The 18,458-nt window shown below is 39.7% G+C and overlaps 1 protein-coding gene across 2 annotated transcripts in view; it reads right to left on the bottom strand.

Moving 5' to 3' along the window:
- Positions 1-3,365, bottom strand: part of adamts18 (ADAM metallopeptidase with thrombospondin type 1 motif, 18) — a 73,965-nt gene extending 70,600 nt beyond the window's left edge. The window contains exons 1-3 of one of the 2 annotated variants that reach the window (XM_044096273.1): positions 3,187-3,365; positions 2,812-2,893; positions 1,070-1,383 (exon numbers count right to left, since the gene is read on the bottom strand). In XM_044096273.1, coding sequence (XP_043952208.1) covers positions 1,070-1,383; positions 2,812-2,893; positions 3,187-3,288 — 498 coding nt within the window. In that variant the 5' untranslated portion in view covers positions 3,289-3,365. Of the gene's footprint in view, positions 1-1,069; positions 1,384-2,811; positions 2,894-3,186 lie in introns of those variants that run through there. The other variant, XM_044096281.1, reaches the window with a different exon arrangement.
- Between the last annotated feature and the right edge of the window lie 15,093 nt (positions 3,366-18,458).

Genomic DNA, 18,458 nt, shown 5'->3' with positions numbered 1-18,458 from the left:
GGAGTTTCATTTTTCAGCATCATTGAGACAAAGCACACAAAACCCACAGTCCAGAGCTAAATTAGATAGTAAGCCTATAAAGTGACCTGGGAAGGGCTCTGGACAACAGATGTCATCACAAGCTGGATTGATCTCAAAAGAACTTGCAAGGTACAGTGGTTACATCTTATCGAGTAAGAATGGTGATGTGGGATACCAACAAGAGGAGCTTCAACAGAGTTTTAAATTAAGGGTGTGCACACTTCGGTTATTGCACTGTGTCCATTGGTTTGGTCTTCAGTTGAATTGTACTGGCTGAATGTCATACTATGTAAAAATAAATAAATAAATTGTTAAAATGATTTATGATGTTCAAATTTCCGGAGTTCATTTTGGAGCAGCTGGAAGTAGGAGTGCAGTTTTCTGGCCGATCGCTGATTACCAATCTTTGAAAAGCCTGACATGCCGATTTCACTTTTGGTTGACACCAACTTTTTTTTTTTGTCTGAAATGTTGCTAAATATAACAAGAAAGTTGTGCAGTTGGCAATATTGGAGTGACTGTTACCTGCAAATGTGCAGACATGACCTGGTCAGCCGGTCAAACCTCTCTCACAGGAGAGAAGAAGAGGACAGAGGCTGATTTTTAGACCTCTGTCAAGGGATAGCAATGCAATTATCAGCCAATCACCGACCTCCCAGAATTAAGGACATTGGCACTGATAAATCAGTGGACACCTAGTTGTTAGCACTGTTGCCTTGTAGCAAAAAGGTGTACTTCTCACTCAATGACCTCTCACCAATACATCGATGAACGTTCCAGTTTACATTATGTTTACATTACTTAAGCCTGGCACTTTGACATTTGTACAAATAGTAGTAGAAGACAGTATGTCTCAGGAATTCAAGTCAATGATCTTGACCTGGAGAAAAGTGTCCACAAAGTATTTTAAAAACCCAAACAGCTGTTCTCGATCCCTAAATACCATAAGTGACAATATTAAAACGTAAAATAAACAATAACATAAAATATTGTACGACTGTTCTACTACTGATTAAACTTTTACCGCAGCTCAGAGGAGTCCACTTACCAGTCCGGAACACGTTGATATGGCGGCCGAGGAGGCTGACACGTTGCGAATAAATCCCTGATACAAACAGTGGTGGAGCCCCTCATCGCCTATCACCGTGGAGATGCCGTCCGATCCGACCGTCTGCACGGTGAACCCCGGGCCGACCACAGAGGACGGAAGCAGGTCCAGGTGCATGTCCTGCCCAAAGGCAGACAGCCGATAGTGCAAGGAAAGAGACAGGGACCTCCTGCTGCGGCGGCCTCTTCTGGTGACATCGTGCGTCAGATATGTGCCATCAGAGTCCACCTCCACCGGTGTTACAAACACGTAGTCTGAAGGAAAGGGATGGAGAAGTCAAAGGAATTCACAGGAGTATGCAGTCATGCAACAAACACAAAGTAGCACATAATTGCTAAATGGCATGAAAATTATACACAGTTTTTCCTCCATCCATCATCTACACCTGCTTTTCCTTGAAGGGAAGCAGGATGGGCTGGCACCCATTGCCAACGATCACACAACTCTTGAGGAGCTGCAGGGATTCTCAAGCGCTCAGGTAGTAGAGTCTGTATACTGGTGAACTATAAGTCTCCATTCCACAAATCTGATCCAGTTTGTGTTTGCAGTTTGTCACAAGCCATGAAGGGCAGACACCGAACTTGGAGTAAGGTGTTCTGCGATCATCTCCATGAGAAAACATGATGCTGGCCATATCATGTTGTGAGGGTGCCTGTCTTTGGCCAGAAAAACTGGTTGGACTTGAGTAGGAAAGAAAAAAATGCTGGAGGCCAACAAAGACTTGAGACTAGAGGTGCAAATCATTAATTTTCTTAATTTGGTGAGGTCAGCAATCCGCCGACACTGACATGAGAGGCTGATCTTATCCACCGTTCCTATCTACCTCCGCAAAGGTCTGAAAATCAGCCGCTGTCCCCTTTTGCTCTGCCGTGAGAGAGGAATGACTGACAGAACCGCCCACCTTGTTGCATGCACAGTTAACAACAGTCACCCATTGTTGCCAAATTTGCAATTTTGTCTCTAAATTTAGCAACTTTTGAGACCAAAATTAGTATCAGACAAAATCAAAATCAGGAGGTGAGGTTTTTTAAAAAAAGATTGGTTATCAGCCAATGCAACCCTATTTGAAACTGCAAAGGTGATAGAGACGTACACCAAAACCCTTGCACCTGTGGAAACCCTGAGAGGTGAGGGATACAAATTTTCACTTCACTTTCCTGATTTTTACTTTTCCTTCCAGTTCACATAAAATCCCAATCAAGCACATTCCGACTGGACAAAACATAGAAAAACTCAAGGTGTGTGAATGTCTCCTGTAAACCACATGGAGCACATAGATACACAACCACATTTTTCATTGTGTTTTCTACTTTTTCGGGGTAAATCCTTCAACACTGCATGCTTGGGACTAAGTCAGAGTGTGCAAATCATCTGCCCAGTTTTTACAAAGCAGATGTGAGGATTCCCAGGAAAGGGAATCCTCACATGGGTTTTCCACTAACTGCCTCTCAGACTGAATGGAGCAATGGAGACATAACGTATCTTAACAGGGGGTTGCTGAATTTTTATTACACAAGTAGCTGGGATGTCAGGCAGACAATAAGCCTGTTTTCGCTTCAGACTTTCTCCTTGCCACCACTCCAGCCAGCTGTACCCGTCGCTTCATTCCCATTCGCTCTACAACTGTGGAACAGTGCCAGCTGGGACACAACATCCAGAGATGTCAAAAGACAAGCACTCACCATAATTTAATCCGTGGCTATGGCTGGAAGAATAGCTGGCCGTAGCAGAGTGGGAGGCGTGTGTGCAGTAAATGTGCAGAGTCTGCAAAAAGAAGAGAGAAAAAGCCATCAGTGGACAGGTAGCAACAGGTTGAGAACAGAGCTGGAAACTGGATACCATAAATAGGTGATGAATGAAGTTCCCCTGCTGCAATGAGTTTTACACTTGAGTTTAATTTGGCATCACTTTTCAACACAATGAATGAAAGTCAGAGTGAAGCTGCCGCAGAAAAATAAAATAAAATAAATAATGATAGTAATGATGTTTGTTTGTCTATGTTCCACGTTCGCACGTCCTGAGCATAAAGGTGAGGAAAATAACTCTTGCCGACATGCCTTAACGATGTTCCAAGTCAAGAAGGTGGAGAGAAACTTGACTCTGCTGCAGCCGACCGGCGGGACGGGTAAAGTCCATATCAGCAGAAACAGGCAGTCCATGATGATGGCATGCAGAGCGAACACCTCCGAGGTTACCTCCGAAAAAAGCGCAAAAGCAACAACAACCTGCGGCAGCGCATAATGCAGTAAACTCGCATTGTTTGGTGGCTCCGCTCCGCTCTGAGCTTTCAGGTGAAGTCAGCTGGCTGTAGCGGCCGGTCGGGAGCGCTCATGAGTGCGTGTGTGTGTTGGTAGTGAGCGTGTGTGTGTGTTTTGATGAGGAGCGGACCGCAGAAGCGCGGATTATCAAGGGGAGAGGCGCTAACTGAGAGCTGCACTCAGTTCAGCTCTGCCAGAGTCGGTGTGCTGGATGAGCCATAAGTCAGCTGCAGGCAGCCAATCAGCTCGCAGTATCCTTCTGCCTCGCGAAGATGAAAAGGAAAGAGATTCTCCTCATGGCAACGACAAACTACTAACGCTGCGTTCAGAGGCAGCTCGGAAATGTCTCTGTTGAACGCTAAATGAGAGGATAATTACTTCAGAGGGCTCGTTTTTTTCCTACTTTTTAGACGCTGAATCAAGTTGAGGAAATACGTGTGATTCACATTCTCGTTCTAAGGTTACTGTAAATGTTTCACCTGGTCTAACAATACGAAAGTTACCGTGACATTTTCCGAAAACAAATTCACTAATTCGGACGTTTGTATTTCTGGAACATGAAGTAAATATAAAACTAGAACCATGAAGGCGATGGATGGAAGTCCAGACATCCCACCGCGTAAACAAGAAGGATTTATCCAGTGCTTTTCGTTCAGGATGTTACTAAAATAAATAAATAATATTGTACTTAGTCTAATAGTCAGAAAGTACACAAGTGCATTATTAATTCTATAATATATAAAATGAAAGTGCTGCCAAGAAAATAATAAGTCTTTTTTAATCCCACAGTGGTGAAATTCACAGCAGTACAGTAAAAACATACGCCCAACCGAATACAAAAATATCTAAAAACGATATAAACAAACCAAATAATAGTGAAAAGGAAGATAAAATAAGATTAAGTAGAAACCAGAATATTAAGAAATTTTTTAACTTACAAGATATGTACATAGTATGTTCTTTTGTACAAGGTTATATGTGAAAAATAGGACTAGACCTATTGTTTATATAAATTTTGCGCATAAATATGTAGTAAAAATGTTACACTTTAATGCAGCACCCTCGTGGTAAAATATGGTGGTGACAGTATCAGTGGGTTACCTTTTTTCACCAGGAACACTGAAGCTTGTCAGAGTTAATGGGAAAAAATACAGTAGGAGACCCTGAAAGAAAAACTGACTTCAGACCAGAGTGTTCATCTTCAAGGAGGACAACAAATCCAAACATGTAATACCAGCCACAATGGGTCGGATTAGATCATAGCATTTTCATTTTAAAGTATTAAAAATGGATAAACACTTTAGTGTCGTAATGTTTGTAACTGCTTAAAATGGAGGGCTAATTTAAAAAAAAAAAAAAAGAAAAAGGTTTCCCCTAAATGAAACCATGTAGGAGAACTGGAGTGCTTCTTCAGCAACCAAGCGTCAATGTGAAACATACCTTAACAGAATTCAATGTTAGCATACCAAACAGCAGATGTGACTGGAAACATGTGCAATTCCACTGCCCACTGGAAAATGCAGCGCACAACAATCAGACTGGAAACTCAGCTTTTTCTCCATAAAAATCAAACACTGTTTCAGACAGAAACCTTGTCTGTTACCTGACGCGTATAAATGTCAGATGATATTCTCCATGTTTCATCGCCACATGCTAGAAGACTGCATGAACCCTTCCCACCCCCCCCATTGACACCGGTGGAACATCAGATCCAGACTGATGAAAACATCTCATTGTAGAAAGAAGAAGAGCATCAAAAAGTGTACTCAGAATTTATTGATTGTTGCAAAGCGAGCTGGCCCCTTTATAGACCGAGCGCACTTTATAGTCGGATCTCAAGAGTTCCCAAAAGTCCAGTAATGTGATGAAATCAACTGCAGGTCATTATAAATAAATCACTTACCATCAAATAAAACAAACAACAACAAAAAACCCCTAAGTTAAAACACTTCTTTAAAAACATCCTCTGCACCTTTAGCTGCTATTGAACTACTACTAGCTGCCAGTTTTGCTTAAAATCTTGGAAGAAACTATGTCAGCCGCTGCTGACTGCAATAAAACAAAAGGACATATAGTATATCATAATTCAGATGGAAAAGCCATGGGACTGTTCTTTCTCTCCGTCTCTGGGTTCAGACCTTGAAGACAAGCTTTTCTCCAAATGTCTTGTTGTTTGACTCTACTTTGGATTCTGTCTGCATTTGTTGATTGTTTCATTAGATGTTGTACTTTATGTTGGCTCTAATTTGTATTTATTCTTAACGTGCGCTCTAGAAATAAAGCTTCGCTTCCTACAGTTAGTACTTACTTTGTCTAGAACTCCGGGAAGAACTCAAAAAGGAGAAAAGAAGAAATTTGGATAATATTTAATGCTTTATATGTTTTGGATTAAAGGTGCAGTATGTAACTTTTATAAAGCATATATGATTTTTTACATACTTGTCAAAACCGTCACAGTGTCATAATGTGCAATATGGGACAAATAATTTCTGAAAAGATTAATCTCCTCCACCTTCTGCTTGAGCTACTATTACCGTCTGAAGAAATGCACCGCTGCCGACCAAAAACAAGCAATCAGAGCCAGGAGGAGGGTCTTAAAACTGTCACTCATTCTCATGTACTTGCTGCTAAACTTTGCTGATAGCAGAGAAAACACTAACCTTTGTCTGCTGTTTATTTGCTGTCACTGGTGGCCATGCTAATTACAGGGGGAAAGCAGAGGAGCTCGATCTGTTTCACTGATTATTTGTTGCAAATTATACCATCACAAAATGGAGACATTTTTAACAAATAAGTTAAAATATTTATTATAAAAGTTATATACTGCAGGTCTAATAAAGTCTTTTTTGAACTGATTTATTTCCTCCTGAGGTTGCATAAAGTAGAAAAGATGCACTCTATGGCAGGTATTGACGTTACTCATCGTATTTACTGATGACTGCATTAAAATTCATAGCGACTTTGGAGATTTTCACTTCCAGTTGTTCTTTTTAATCCTAAATTCTAGACTGTTTGCCCAAACTCAAGGTCTGAGAAGCTGCATGGAATTTATGAGCTCTGAAAAATACTCACTGGCCATGTTTGACACACCGACTGCGCGCCGTAATATTCTGTCCTGCCCAAAGTTTTTCTTTCCATGTGCAGATGTCCATAATGAAGTGGGGAGACGTTTAGGGCACGAGGCACACTGTAAAAAGTAATAAGTTCACTTTACTTAAAAAAAGTTAGGAAACCGATTGCCTCAAAATCTTCAAGTAAAGTAGCTAAAAATAACTATGTTTAGACCACTCAGATAAAGGCAGTAAACCTGAGTACCGTTAACTCAAAATCATTAATTGGGTTAACTGTAAAATATTCATTCAGACAACTCATGCAATGGCAGTAAACTTGAGTGCCGTTAACTCAAAATCATTAGTAAAGTTGACTATAAAATGTCAATTATGACTACTTCAAATTGTGAGTTATGTCAATTAAGCAGTACTCATAAAAATAAGTTATGCTTACACATTTAAGAGTTCACATTACTTGCAAAATATCAGGAAACCGATTGCCTTGATATGTTCAAGTAAGATGAACCAAAAGTGTTAAGTTATTGGAACGAAGAGCCAACAGACAACAGTTTGAATGGAAAAAAATGTTTAATAATTAAACAAGTTTACCTTAAATACAAGGTTCTCAAGTGTGGTTACATACACACTAAACTGGAAACAAAGTTTTCCACAGACATTTTTAGGGGAAAAAATGACATGACTTTTTTTCTAGGGTAGCCTTCAATCTAATATTGAATCCTTCAAATGGCCCTCAGTCTTTAAAACTTTGAGAATTCCTGCTTAAATGTCTTTGCTGACTGGTGTGAAACAAAAACTCAATTTTCAATACTAGAGCCTAACATTTATCATAACATTGATAAAGTAAATAGTGAAGTAGTGAAGTGAAGTGATGTTTCTCCTCATTAACATAAAACCATTTAGTAGTCTGCAAGTGCAATGATGCTCTCTCCAACAAAAAAAGAATCAAACAAGAAATAAAAATCACTTTTCCAATAACAATAACAACGTTGATCCATAATGTCACATCACATTCACTCATTGCATCAGAAGATTTTTGAGTGATTGTATTTTTGGTTTTAGGGATTTATGTCCAAGTGACAGAAGCACCCTTTGGATGAAGTCAAAGGTGTATTTCAGTTGTTGAGGGTACTCCAAATTCAGAGAATAAATAAGTCCAAAGAGCAAGCACATGGCATGTGGAAGATTCCCAAGATCATTCATGACAAGACTTCCTTCCAAAATGATGGCAGTACTTGAAGACTGGAGGTGCAGTGAGTCAGTGGAGGCCTGCCTGTCCTCAGGAATGATGGTCAGGATCCCAATGGGTGTGTGAGAGACGTCTGGGTCTTTGCAGTCCTAACAACAATAGAAGCAACACCACAATTACATATCAACATAACACTTCTTTAGGGTGACCAGACGTCCTCTTTTTCCCGGACATGTCCTATTTTTCAGACCTAAAAAAATGTCCGGGAATTTAAAAATTATCCGATTTTGGTCAACTGCCTCAAAACACATTACATAGCTTACAGTGCATTGTGATTACATTGCCACTCGCTCCACTACTCCATTCCAGGTTTCTAGCATGTACACACATGTGCTACCGATGTTCTACGTTGGCGCATGTGTGTCCGCCGATTCTACCCGCCAACAAAAAAAGAAGTGTCCTCCTTTTCAGAAACCCAAATCTGGTGACCCTACACTTCTTCATCATGGCTGCTTCTCCTACAGTTTACAGCTGTCCCACCTATGGCAGTCTACTCATCATAAGCCTTCTATAACAGTACAGCGCTTTTTTAACCGTCAACATCTTTATCCTTATCCCTTTTCCTTTTTTTGTTTTGCGCCCCGGACAGTTTTTTTGCTCTGCCGCTCCATCTCGTTGCCACTAAATAAACATGATATTTTCGACTAACGTTAGTCCCAGGCATCGCTAAATCATTACACATAAAGTTAACCTCAAAACCTGGACTTACGGATGAATTATATGGCCGAGATAACGAATATAAGTTTGCTAAAAAACAGTGGGACTTACCGTGACAAAACTTAGCTGCAGCAACCGCCGTATTGTTGACAGTTTGGCGTTTCTTTCAAACACGTCGTCACTCGTCAGTGTCCAATGCGCATGTGCGTTCAACGAGAGCTGCCGAATGATGCCGAGTTTTTTGCTGGTTATGCAGATGCGTTTTGCTCACTCATAACTCCAAGTTCGGGTCACTTGCTGCTGATGAGTTTGATTACTTGCCTCAGTAGAAAGTTGTCTTTGCTAAGTTTAAGTTAGTATAGTCAACAGAGTAAGCTGGAATGAGTTCAGGTCACTTTTCTTTTTGAGTACACTTTACTTTTACATTTTACAGTGCATTTTTAAGTGCAGCTGATGTGGTTTCTGACCCAGGATCTACTTTAACTGTTGTGGCTCTGCCGTTCATCTGTCTCTCTCTGCAGAAATATCTCACATAGCGGTGGCTACTGATGTTTTTATATCCAAAATCTGAATAGTGTTACAAATTGGCACACTATAGCTTATCGCAGCGTGCCACGGTGTTGATAGACGACGTGCTTATTTATGGGACACTAAACCAACTGTCTGAAGCCCTGAGCCGTCTCTGCTTTTTCCGTAATGTCTTTGCCCCGGTTGAGTTTTTTGAGTTACCAGCGCCTGTCAGACCTGTCTGATGTTTGTTACCCAGAAGAAATGCGACATATCCAGTTGCAGCTGGAAATATAAGATCCTGGCTTTTCCTGGCCAGGGATGGAAACAGACTTTAGGATTTAGAGGCCACCCCCCCCAAGTCTCCAGTCCTAGGAACAAAACACTGCAGAGTGGGAACAGGGTAGAGTCCCCACTGTGACAAACTGATAGTATCTAAAGACAGCAGATTTAACATAAATCAATCAGTCTATGTACTTTATTTACTAGTACTGCATGTCAGGTGTTTACAGTGGCTCAAAACATTGGAAGGATAGACAAAGAATATCTAGAGACATGCACATCGAAATGATGAAATGAAATCAAAATTTTACCTCCTTGTGACTTAATTTGATCAGATACAGGTAAAATACCCAGAAATTATACTCAACTAAGAGTAGCACAACGTCAACATCTATTTACTCAAGTAAATGTAAAAAGTATTCCCTTCAGAAAAGTCATTGAAACAGCCGTTCAAGAAACCATTTTGATGTAATATGAGATTTGTGACATCAAAGTGAAAGGAGCCATGAGAAGAATCCAAGATTTCCTGGTGTTTTACAGTAATTTAGATAGAAAGGAAAAGCAACATCATAACAATATCACTACAATATATTGCAATAGAATGATCCTGATTTTTGTAAGGTGGCGACTCCAAAACACAACTTGAGTTTTTGTGGGGTTTTTATGTCCTTCCAAACCTTGGCTAAACCTGAAGAAATGCAATTTGTTTTCTTTGTTTTTAAAGATTATTTCTGTACTCTAGACTTTTTTTACCCTTCATAAATTTCGATACTTCGTGTACATTTTGTTGGTCATTGGATGTGACTGGTCAGACAAACTGCCCCCTGCAGTATCCAGTCATTGCAAAGTGTTAGCCTACCGAGGTCTGTAACCTAAATGTTACAAATTGAAATGCCAGCAAGTTCAACAACTTGTGGGCAGTTTCCCTGTTTTAAGGGAAAAGACTGACGGCTCTACAACGTCAGGAACATGATAGGTTTGCTGATGATTTATTTCTTTGTTTTTCTGTCTTTGATCTTTTCTGTTTGTTTAGCCTGTCTTGAGCCACATCTTGTTTCCAGCACAGGTTCCAGAAAAGTACCCGTCCGACACGCGGTGCCCCTGTGCTGTCCTCTTGGCCTGCATTCTCTCTTCTTTGTCAGACCCAGTAATTTCATTTCTGCTCGAATCGGTGGAGTTTTTGAGGTCAATACACGACTATTTATCTGTTCTGGATTATTTTAACTGTGTCGGTGGTTGTGGTTATTTCCAGCTGCGTCCATGGTGGCTACAATGGCGGGCATCTGTTTGCCTGCCACTCATATCTTACTGTTTGTTGTCCCATGTAACCTCATCCATGTGGATAGAAATAAACAGACTTTGGGCAAACCACGCACAGGATTTGCATGTTTGCATGAGTGTCAACGTCTTGGAATAACAAAAGTGGATTGAAGGTGCTTTGAAAACGTCCATATTTGCCGGTGTCACTGAGTACGGTACCTTCGCTGCAGTTTTGACCTTCTGTAGGAAATCTCCACTCCGAAACTGGCATCAAACACAAGAAGCGATGTGGTTTGGATCACAGATGTCCCGTCTAGGATTCTGAACCGACATCTGTGATATCAGTCATCTGAGAAGAAAACATCACAAATAATGGCTGTGCACAAAAAGGTGACGCGTTCATTTATTTCAACAGATTGCTCCAAAACCACAAGCAAAATATAGGAAATTAACATGTCTGTTGGATTTATTGTTATTGTACATCAAAACATATTTTTCTCACACAACAGCGCGTCTGCTTTTTCTGATATTGTTCATGCAGACATGCACATCTCAGCAGGAAATGCTCCTTGCAAGACGAGTTCTCCGAACCAAGAATCTGGTTCAGTTCAGCTACTTTGAAAGAGGCAGACCGCCATGCTAACAACAACTTAGTGTTGAAATTGCAAAAGGTGCTGATAAGGAAATGTCAGGTAATGTTACCATATGCAGCGCATTCGTAAAGTATTCACCCCGCCTCACTTTTTCCACATTTTGTTATCCGACAGCCTTGTTCCAAATAGAATTAAATTGTGTTGTTCATAAAACGTCTACACACAAATTTTGATTGGAAAAATAAATAATAAATAATACAGAAAATAAAACAATAAAAAAAATAGGTTAACTACGTTGGTAAAGCATAAAAATAAACTGCAACAAACGTTTTGTCAATGGGTTCAGAAACTACAGTCAGGAAATCTAAATATATTGTAAAATAGATGATAAATGTTGGAGTACAAAGTGTAGAATTAGACTGAATAGATCTGCTCTTTTGGCTCTGGCACAGTCACTGATCCTTGATCTAGATTTTATTTTCTAGGTCGGGACCGTTGCCAACATTAATCTCGGATCAGTGCGTCTCTAACAGTTAGTCTGTTTTAAAGATGCTGTCATTTACCTCTTCACTTTGGGTATAATCTGAAAGATTCTCTACGATCACATGAGACTTCTGTGTGGTTTTTAGCAATAACCTATGTTCTAAAGAGGCCAAATTAATAAATTGGTAAGTTTGATTTTTGTGTGTTATGTCTTTGTTCCTCCCTCCAACATCAGCGTTTCTGTTTGCTGTTGATACATTAGCGCATATTCACAACCATAAAAGCTGCTGCCAAAAAATACAAAATAAAACTGACTTCGCTGGGTTTTGAAATGCTTTTGTCATTAACATTCCTCATTGCAATAAATACCACAGAATACCGCGCAAATTTTTAAACTGGTAATATGTCTTAGTTTTTAAGCCTCAAGTATCCGTCACTGCGTACCACCGAGGAAGAACAAGCGGTTTATCATCGGCAGAGACGATCTGGCAAGTTTTTCATGGGTTCAGCCCACAGACTCAACCCACAAATGCGTTTTCTTTGCAGTTTATCCCCCTTAAGAAGGGGGATAAAATGAACTGAACCATAATGAAGCTTTTCAGCTTTTTCTGTGTATAACTCTGGTGTAAGAGCTGATACCACTTACATAAACTGGACCAAATTAATTAGAATGGTCAACTCTAGCTTAACTTTTTTTCCTGAGTGATACCCCCACCCACTGGACCCCCCTAGTCTCATTTTAAGAGTCCCACAAAGGGATCAGTTTGAATTGCTTTTTTTTTTTTTTCCTCATCCTACTAAGATTTATGATCTGTTTAAAAGGGTACATCTTATGCTTCCCTTTCAGTTTTGGCTCTTTTTGGTGTGGTCTAAAGCTCAAGCACAAACACACTGCTGTCTCCTAAGATTGTAGGTTATATTGGCTGTTTAATGTGGCTGACGGAAATCTTGGTTTCTTGCACACTCTGACTTATAAAAGAGGGTAGTTTCAGTTTGAAGGCAGACATGCCACATGACTAATAGCATAAGGGAAGGATTTTTTTACTGTGCAAATTTAATAAGGGGAGTGAGAAAATTATATGTCAGCCTATTTATCATCATGGTTCTTTCTCATTTTTTCCTGCATTTTCCACAAAATGGTTGGTGTGTCATGAAAAAGAACCTAACAATAATTGTGTAACTAAGAAGCTCAATGCAGTTTTATCAAAATAATTGCTCAAACGGGAATTCTTGAACATGTGAAATGTTGTGGTTTTGCATGAAAATCTATCTTAAAAGGGGCAATTGTATGGTATTTTCTAAGGACATGAAGCAATTTTATAGCACAATCCTGTAACCATTAATTTTATTACATCTTCAAAATGACTTTAAAGAAATTTGACTTTGTATTTTAACACCTTGAAATTGGTGTTAAAATACACCAATTTTAAAGAACAGGAGCTCTTTAAAAGCTCCTGCTCTTTCTGAAACTCCGCCTTCAGGAAGTCATCATGACATGGCTGCTCTATTAACCCTTTAACAAAGTTTTTAGCAGCGTTGCACTGAGAAGCAGCTCGTATAATGAGCTCAGCAGGTGTGCAGTACCACCAGCTGTTTGCTAATTCCTGCTGGCTAGTCTGAAGGAGCTGAGTGGAGAGTCGCCGGTCCCCGTTAGGTCCACCCGCTAGGTCCACTCAAGCATTTTGCACAACTGAATGGTTGCCAGGGGAGATTGAAGGTTTTCTCAAACAAACATGAAAAAATCAGAGCAACGCTCCAGGTAGGGTCTTTGGTGAAGGAATAAAATTCTACAATGATGGAAAGCTCCAAAAAGTCATTTTTTTACACAATACTTTCCCCTTAATGAAATACAAATAATAAGAAAAAACCATGTAAAATAACATAATAAATTTAATTTCAAGAGCTGTTGCCTTGCAGCAAGAAGGTCCTGGGTTTGATTCCCGGTCCAGGGTCTTTCTGCATGGAGTTTGCATGTTCTCCCTGTGCATGGTGGGTTCTCTCCGGGTTCTCTGGCTTCCTCCCACAGTCCAAAAACATGACTGTCAGGTTAATTGGTTTCTCTAAATTCTCCCTAGGTGTGAGTGTGTGTGTGTGCATGGTTGTTTGTCTTGTATGTCTCTGTGTTGCCCTGCGACAGACTGGCAACCTGTCCAGGGTGAACCCGCCTCTCGCCCGGAACGTAGCTGGAGAGGAACCAGCAACCCTCCTGACCCCATTAGGGATGAAGGGTGTAAAGAAAATGGATGGATGGATGGATAGATTTAATTTCAGACATGCATTTCTTTTTTTGTCTGCATTACAATGCTATCTGCAAGTAAATAAGAAAAATTTTTTTTTGGTTTGTTTTTTCAAACCAGTATGTTTTTGTAAAACCAACCAATCGGGAGCATTTAAATGTCAAAGCATGACCAATTACTTTCAAATGCCTGGGTTTAATTGCACAAAGACGGAACGGCACACAAAGCTCTTCCAAACTTAAAGGCTCCATCCCTGTAATCCTAAATAAGCTGAAGCAGGTATAGAAGGACGGATCAGCGGATGAGAATAAAGTGCATGTGGACCATATTAGACCAGGGCAAACCACAGTTGAACTTCATTATTAAGTCTGTAAATAATAATTACTGGATGCATAAACACCACTGAAATCCCTTCACTCTTCAAAGGCAGACTTTTTTTTCTTACTTATCGAGACTGACAGTCTTGTTTTGACTCTCAACGTTCTGTTGCACACATGCACAACATCTCCATAAGATTTTTGGTGACAGCCCTGGAATGTTGTGCCGTAGATTTATACGAGCCCTCAAGGATTTAGTTGTTTGTGTTCTGTTTGGGTTTGTTGTTTCCTCGTTGAACAATATTGGAGCTTTTTTTTTTTTTTCTCCTTCTGCATTTTGGATCATGATGAGACGTTTCCTTTCTCTTTGTCACATGCCAGAAAAATTCGAATCGGTGGGTGCCGAAGCAGCGACGTAGCAAAATGTGTGTTTAAAGGGGGTTATTTGTTTCCTCCGTCTGCTTTCACACCAAGAAAAAGTTTGTAGTTGTCCACAGCGCATCAAACAGACAAGTCCCGGTTTTCACATCACCAGTTTTAAAACCCCCCGTAAAAAGTTATAATTCTATTTCTGACATGTCTAGTCTTCTATTCTTCTCTCTGGTATTTTGTTCTTTTTGTGTATTTTTAGTTTGGGGATTTGATGGGATCTTCATCTTTTTGATGTGCGGTTTCACTTTTTCACTTTTACTTTCATTCATTTAACCAACAAGCAAACTGCCTTGCAAAGCTATTCAAACCACTTTAACTTATGAAGACGTTTAAAGCAGGGTTAGATTATAAAACATTATCCAAAGTTTGTAAGATCTGATACAAGACAACCACCGGGTTTTTTTCCCACAAATGTCAAAAGTACCAAGAAGACAGATTGTTGAAACATCATTAGAAGTCCTGTTAGCAGTTTTTATGTTTCATAAAAAATTACTATGTACAAAATGCTCCTCTTATTCTTTAGTTTATTCTTCTATAGATTATGTTCTATGCTTGATGTTTGAATAATTGAAAACCTAAATCAAATGCCTTGTTTGTCGCAATCACAATCTTGGCCAATGAAGTTGATTTTGATTATGATTCTGCTACGAGATACATAAACAGATCCAGATGAAGCCAGGAGTTTACATATACCAAAAGAAGTTTGACCAAAGTCAGACAGTTTAAAAGACAATTATCCCTGATACTGACCAAATCTGTCAACTTCTGAATTTGAAAAAAGTCTCACCAAAATTGCAAAAAAAGAAAAAAGCTAAAAGTCAGAAAACAAATAGAAATAATTCTGGTAATTGTAACTTAAAACAAAAAGAAGATTTTGCCTGATTTAACTTCAGAGACTGAGAAAAAAAATGTGTATGTGTCTCTTTATTAGGTGTATGAGAAAATCTGCTTTCAACCGTATGTTTCTTTAAAAGCCGTTATTTTAGGGTTTGACATCTAGGGGACATTTAGAGAAAATTAACTGCTTTCTATAGTCAGACTGAAGGAGAAAAACAAACATTTCTTTAACCTTTGCAGATCCACTCAGGTGGGATTTCCAACTTTCACTTTGAAGTCCAGGGGGATTATAATGAAAGGGGAGATGTCATCAGGTGACAGCCAGGTGCCATGAGTAAGCAGAGAGCCAGAGATCGTTTCCTCTCCAATCAGCACCTGAAATTTCTGCCCTGCACACACATTCCTATGGCGGTGACCCTGCTGCCCTTTGTCACCTTTTTAAGAAAAATATTCAGGCGTATTCTGTTTTTCATCATGATTTTTTAATGATAGTCCTTCCCCTTAAGTTACCCTTTAGATTTAGTACTTTGTATAAGTTATTGTGTAAAAATGAAAAGCCAACTGTCGCTGACTTTCCATTGACGGTATAATTGGGCAAATTGGAAATACGAATTTAAATCTGCTTAAAGGAAACACGTCAATTCTTTTAAAAAACTTGTTTTTGGAATGCAAGGTTTAGAAGTGGGTTTCTTTTTTTGGCTGTATCAAAGTTGATTTAGCTCTCAAATCTGCAATGAAAACATTTTTTTGCATCACACAAGTCATGTGATCAACAACCGGACGTTACTATTGGTGGAAAAAAGGACGACGACAGGAAGTGCCAGGAGGATGATGGTGCTGCATATAGACCTGAACAATAAATCAATAAAAATATATATTGAGATAGACATGAGATAAATATCAAAAGACAATACATCTGATGGAATATACAATATACAGAATATTCACTGTATTCTGACTCTGAACCGCACTGCGTTCTGGGGGATGTAGGCAAAGGTAAGGATTTAGCAGCTCATCCTTTTTCGGCTTGCTAAGCAAGGTTGGTGACATCAACTAACTCACTCTTTGGTTACCCAGCAACAACCTGTTGAGTAACTTGCGCAGCAGAAGTTTCAAGTTTCGCCTCTAGTCCTCATAACTGCTTAAAATAAAAAGAAAAAAAAACAACAGCGGTGTGGACAATGACCGTTCTAAAGCATGAATATGTTTTGGTCTAGCTTTATATTGTAGCTGGAAAATGCTAGAAGGTTTATCTCTGCCCCATTTTAAAATCTGAAGCCTTTATCTGGCTTCCACAGTACTGTCACCCTGTATTTAGCGCCGTCCATTTTTGAAACAGACACAGCGTTCACAACCTGACGCTATCACTCCGAGCAACAGAAAGCCTTTTTTCTTTTTTTAACCACACATGGCATTCTACGTTTTGGCCTAAGAGTTCAAATTCACCGTTGTCTAAGCAGAACATCTGACCTTCTGTGCCCCTGTAAGGCTCGTGCTAACCGCGAACAGGAGTTCTTACACTTTTCCACTCCACAGCGGTTCTTTTCTTGCCAGTCGTCTATAAACAGCAGGCGAGCACTTCCTTTAGTGTCTTTTTGAACTGCGAGACGTGCGCGGCATCCAACCTTTTAACTAGTCCCTAGCTAAAACTCACCCCAGGATTGTTGCATTCCTCTCGGTTACACGGTGTGCACCTCTCAGATTTTACACCTACCTATCTCCGAATGAGACGTACGACCCGAGCTCGCTCGGCAGCGCGCGGAGCTTCCAAGCAATTTGAAGCCGGCCAGGACGGAGAGACGACGGCACTGCTTGATGAACTGGTCTAGTAAAGCCCGTGGGAGTTTGGGTTTCCGTGGCAATGCTCCCCACACGTCCACGCACAATCGCATTGCATGCTTCGTTGTCATTAGGAATGCTTTATCTGGCCTGACGTGTGCGTGTCGTCTAGGTTTTTAAAGCCCGTAAATTAAGATGCAGGCATTTCATGTCGGCCACTCCACTGAAAATACCTCGGAGGTCTTTGTCAAGACTGCGACAAACGGTGTTAATGCAAAAATAATAAAAAGAACTGGCATTCTGGAGTGGCGGCTGGGGAGGACAAAAAACAAATCAAACAGATAGCATTCTGCGTCTGTTGGGGTTCAATCCATAATTTTCCACTTTCCTGAATGAAACGTTTATGTTTTTGAATAAAAGACAGCTGAAAGACATACAAGAAGACATAATAAGAAAATATTTTTTTTCCCCCCAAACTGTCTTAAAATAAAATGATACAATAAAACATCCCTGAAGGACCGTGTTGCTATTGCAGGTTTAAGAGTTTGAATAACTTGTGTGTCTCATCTTCCCTCTACTATACAGCTACGTTTTTCTCTTTGACGTGGAACTGAGAGTTGGTTTAATATGATGCCTTAAGCAGGTGTCTGACACGCAGGAGTTCAGATGTGTCTTTTGGTCGTCTGGTCTAAAGGGGCAATATTTAGTAAAATTGAGTTTATTGAACTGTACATTGGATTATAATGTCATCCCCTCATCTAAAACATACCTAGAGAGTTGCTTTGATTCAAGCATGTTTGAGAAATCCTTTAATTTCAGCTGTGCAAAACGTCTGAATGGACCTACACTGGTAAAAACAAAGGGTTAATAGAGGAGCCATATGATGATTTTTTTTAATCGAGTTTTTTTAAAGCGACAGAGTCCCGATTACCAGGCCTTTAAATTACAAAGTTTAATTTATTTTAAGTCAAATTTGACATATACAGCAATTTTATAACAACTTAAGTTAACATAGTTACTTGATTGAGCTATGAGTATGGAAAATACATAATACTGTCCCTTTAAGTGGTTTGATGACGATTGAAATGGTTCAGTACGTCAATCCAGGTTTCTGAATGTTATATGTTTAGAGTTTAATGGGGAAAATATTTCTTAACATGGATCTGCATTCATAATAATATGCTGATTTTAAAAAAAAAATATTTCATTGCTAGATAATATTACCACAATGCCTCTTTTACAACAAATTGTTATCTTCAGCTACCGCTTTGTCTTAGTCTCAGCCATTATTCACCATGAAACAGGGGAAGGCCTACAGACGTGCATCTCTGTCTCCTGTTTGCACATTTACTTGTTGCTGTGTTTGATGA

Source organism: Gambusia affinis, linkage group LG02 (genome assembly GCF_019740435.1).
Source record: "Gambusia affinis linkage group LG02, SWU_Gaff_1.0, whole genome shotgun sequence".
Taxonomy (NCBI): domain Eukaryota; kingdom Metazoa; phylum Chordata; class Actinopteri; order Cyprinodontiformes; family Poeciliidae; genus Gambusia; species Gambusia affinis.
This window is presented reverse-complemented; position numbering and strand designations above follow the sequence as displayed.